The sequence below is a fragment of the Monoraphidium neglectum genome (genome assembly GCF_000611645.1).
Source record: "Monoraphidium neglectum strain SAG 48.87 unplaced genomic scaffold scaffold02829, whole genome shotgun sequence".
In the NCBI taxonomy this organism is placed as follows: domain Eukaryota; kingdom Viridiplantae; phylum Chlorophyta; class Chlorophyceae; order Sphaeropleales; family Selenastraceae; genus Monoraphidium; species Monoraphidium neglectum.
Window position 1 is genome coordinate 1 of NW_014010799.1, and position 3,839 is coordinate 3,839.

The window sequence follows — 3,839 nt, forward strand, 5'->3', positions numbered from 1 at the left end:
GCGCTCGCGTCCGCGCCCGACGCGGCCCCGGACGTCGCGGCCGCCCTCACCGCCGCCGCCGCCGCCGGCGACGCCGGCGCGCCCGGCGGCCTGCCGGCCTCCGCGGCCTCTGCGGCCTCAGGCGACGCGCAGGGCCCCACGAGCAGCGGCCCGTTCGCGCGCCCGCCGGAGCTCGTCGCCGCCTGCTTCCGCGACCGCCCCTGCGCGCCAGCGTTCGTCCAGTCGGTCTTCCTGGCCCCGCGGCCGGGCGGCGAGCCCCGCAGCCTTCGGGTGATCGTCGACGCCGCCAGCGGCGAGGTCATCTCCACGTTTGACCGCCTTCAGACGGCGACGCCCACCGTCGGGAACGGCATCGGCCTGTACTCGGGGCGCGTCGTAATCAACACGGGGCTGAGGGGGAGCAAGGGCTTCGAGATGACGGACTTTAAGAGCGGCAAGGCGCGGACGTACGATCTGTTCAACAGCATGCCCGGCGGCCGGGCGAGGGCGGTGCTGCAGGAAGATCCGGACGATTACTGGTGCGCGAGGAGGTGTGGGCAGGCCTGTGCACGCATGTGTGTGTAAGCGGGTGGGGTGGTTGGCGCATGCGAACGTGCGCATGCATGCGCATGCATGCGTGCGTGCATGCGCGCACGTGCGTATATATGCGTGCATGCTGGCAGCAGTTGCGCATGTGACGCAAGCCTGCGCGCGAGCCATAAACAACAACAGCTGCATTGTGATGTATGCTGCACCCTCGGCGTCGTGCCTCGGTCCTATCCACTCCCTCCGGGCGGTCAAAGTTGCTCGGGGTGTTCATGTGTGTGCGAAAACACATGCCTCCTCGCCGCAATGTGGGGAGCAGCCCAGCGCCTGCTGGACCCCCGCCATGACCTGCAGCAGCAGCCCCTTGTGGCTACTCATCGGGCGCTGTGCCGTGCACCCGATTCAGCCCTGAATCAGCCCCTCCCTCCTCACACCACCGCCTGCGACCAGGGGCACCGGCAGTGCGGCGCTCGGGACGATAGCCGACCGCCAGACCGCTGCTGTCGACGCCCACTTCGCCGCCGGCCTGGTGCGCGGGGCATGCATCGAGGGCGCGCCGTGAGCCTGGCCTGCGGCTGAATCCGTGCGGTCACCATTGGACGGTTGCTGGGACACGCGGCTCGGCATGCGCCTGGGTTTGAGCGGGCCCTGTCAAACAGGATGGTTGTCACAGGCCCTGTTGTCGTGGTGATGGCCCAACCTGAGCATCGCCAGTCCGCCCTGCGTCCCACAAACGCGCTTAGTCCCGACCGCCAGGCAACCCAGCGCTCCCCCCCCCATGTGCGACGCCCTGCGCTTGCGCGCTCCACACCCCTCGTCCGCTGTTCCCCCTAGTGTTTTACCCATGTTCGCACCCAGACTTGTCGCTGCGCCACGCTGTTGCACCACGCGCGCCCTCGCAGGTCTATGAGTACTACTTGACAGTCCACGGCCGCAGGGGATTCGACGGCAAGGACACCCCCATGAAGTCTTTCGTCCACGTGGGCTCAAAGTACAACAACGCCTTTTTCGACGGTGGGCGCGCGCGCGCGTTTGGCAGAGTGGCGCCCCGGGAAATGAGGCCCGGCCGCGCGGCCGCGGGCTTGGACGGGCCCAGGTGCAAGGCGCGGCGCTTGCGGAGCCGAGCGTGATGGGGCACGGCTTGCGCAGGGTCGCAGCGGCAGGACGTGCAGCCACGAGCAGCGCTTTGCATGCGTGGTTAAGGTGATGCAGTTGTTGCCTGGTGGCACTGCTTCTGATTCGTTCGTGGGCAGTCTTAATCCGTGCGTTGAATGCTGCAGGGCGCCTGGCAGGCGGCGGCCCGGGCCGCTCCTCCAACGACCGCCACCACGCACACAACCCCCACGCGCAGTGGACACGAATGCCATGTACTACGGAGACGGCAGGTAGGGGCCGGGCGGGCCGCGGGTGTGACACAGCTGCCTTGGGTGGTGTACAGGGGCAGGGCCCCTGTGCGTTGTCAGCCCACTCCCTTGTGTTCTGAACCATCGCCACTCACTTACTCATCCGCCCCACCTCATCCACGGCCCTTTCCCCACCAGCCGGGACCCCTCCAACTTGGCCGCGTGCGAAAAGTACGGGCCCCTCACCACGCTGGACATCGCCGCGCACGAGATCACCCACGGCGTCACCGAGTGAGTGGTACCTGGACCCTGCTTGCAACCTCGGGGCAGCAGCCGCCAACCTCGTGAGGCCGCAGGCCCTGCTGCAGTGCGCCTAATCTGGGTCACGGCGGTCACGGCCACAGGGTGCTGGCGCTTGATGGTGGTTGATGGTGGTTGATGATGTCCTACTGTCCCCCAACCCGCGCACCTCACCTCTCAGTACGTCTGCGCGCCTCACGTACACTGACTCCTTTGGCGGCCTCAACGAGGCGACCTCAGGTGAAGCCACGGGCTGGCCGTGCGTGTGTGTGAGGGGCAGGTCGCCGCCCTGGCGCCCACTGGCGCGAACTTTTACATACGTGCAACGCCCTGGCGTGCTTTTGCAGCCCTCGCTGATTTGTTGCAGTGCCTGCTCATGCCCGCCCCACTTGCGCAACGACCCTCCACCGTCACATGAGTGGGAGCGTGTGGAGGACTCACGTGCCCGCGCCCGCATGTGCAGACATCATGTCTGTGTGCGTGATGGATTACGCGGCCAGCAAGGGCAAGCGCCCCGCCGGTGCGGGGGCATTCCTGCTGGGTGGAGACATGTGGCGCAACAAGACCTGCCCCAAGCCCTTTGTGCGGGACATGAAGGACCCGGTGGCTGACAAGTCGTCATTCTCCTGCTGGAGCCCATTGCTGGATCAGAAGGTGTGTTGCTTGTGTGTGTGTGTGTGTGTGTGTGTGTGCGCGCGTGCGCGCTCGTGCATGCTCGGCCGCATGCCTGTGTGTGTATGTGTGTGTGTGTGTGTGTGTGTGTGTGTGTGTTGTGTGTGTGTGTGTGAGAGAGAGAGAGCGCGGGTGCACACGCATGCCTGTGTGCCCATGTGAGTGTAGGGAGGTGTCAGTGTGCGCGAGCGCACAGGCATTCGTGCGTGCAAACGGCCTCCTTCACGGCGCCCTATGTCCAGCCTGCCAGCACCCCTGCATGCTGCCAGCAGGGCGCACGGGGCCCGCACAAGACGCACGTCTGCACTGCAGTGCCCCAGCCGCGCTCGCGCGCTGCCTGGCTCTGCGACTGCAGCTTCCACCGCGCCTTTTTCCCTGGATCCGCCGTCACATCCAGAATTACTGTGCTGCCCTCCCCCCCTGGCCTACCTCCCGTTTCCGCCCCTCCCACACAGCTGGTCAATGTCGCGGCTGAGCGCCTCACCAATCCGCTGCGGCCGGTGGGGCTGTTCAACTATTGCGAGGTGGGGGGCAGCGGGCTGCTGCTCAAACGCTCAGACTCGAGCTACGTGGTTGGCAGCTGAGTCCGCCGCCAAAGACGCGAACCTCATTCGTATGATATCAGCAACCGCCATGCACCAAGCCTGTCACAAACTTGGTACTCTCCGCCCCTCTCTGTCTTAACACAAACGCACATGCGTGCATCCACAAAGCGCTCACATGCACATTAACCCCCAAGGCAACCCCAGTCCCCGTAACCAGGAACTGATTCAAACATGCTGGTAAACACAGGGACCCCATCCCCCCGCTCCCATGCCTCTTCAGGTGGACGTCCACCACAGCAGTGGCCCCGCCAACCGCTTCTTCTGGCTGCTGTCCAAGGGCTTCTCAGCCTGCCCGAGCGCCGGCAAGCCGGCCTCTATAGGTGAACAGCCAGCTCGGCGCAATGGCATCTCCCGCGTTGAGCGAGCAAGCGAGGCGCCGGGGGCGCAACTCGCG

General features: G+C 66.1%; 1 protein-coding gene across 1 annotated transcript in view; it reads left to right on the forward strand.

Moving 5' to 3' along the window:
- Positions 1-414: 414 nt before the first annotated feature.
- MNEG_11614 (neutral zinc metalloprotease) overlaps positions 415-3,839 on the forward strand; it is a gene marked incomplete at both ends in the record, with an annotated part of 4,282 nt that continues 857 nt past the window's right edge. Inside the window, 9 exons of the mRNA XM_014039913.1 lie at positions 415-518; positions 976-1,054; positions 1,428-1,539; positions 1,877-1,910; positions 2,067-2,159; positions 2,350-2,408; positions 2,632-2,822; positions 3,296-3,364; positions 3,666-3,765. Coding sequence (XP_013895367.1) covers positions 415-518; positions 976-1,054; positions 1,428-1,539; positions 1,877-1,910; positions 2,067-2,159; positions 2,350-2,408; positions 2,632-2,822; positions 3,296-3,364; positions 3,666-3,765 — 841 coding nt within the window. The remainder of the gene's footprint in view (positions 519-975; positions 1,055-1,427; positions 1,540-1,876; positions 1,911-2,066; positions 2,160-2,349; positions 2,409-2,631; positions 2,823-3,295; positions 3,365-3,665; positions 3,766-3,839) is intronic.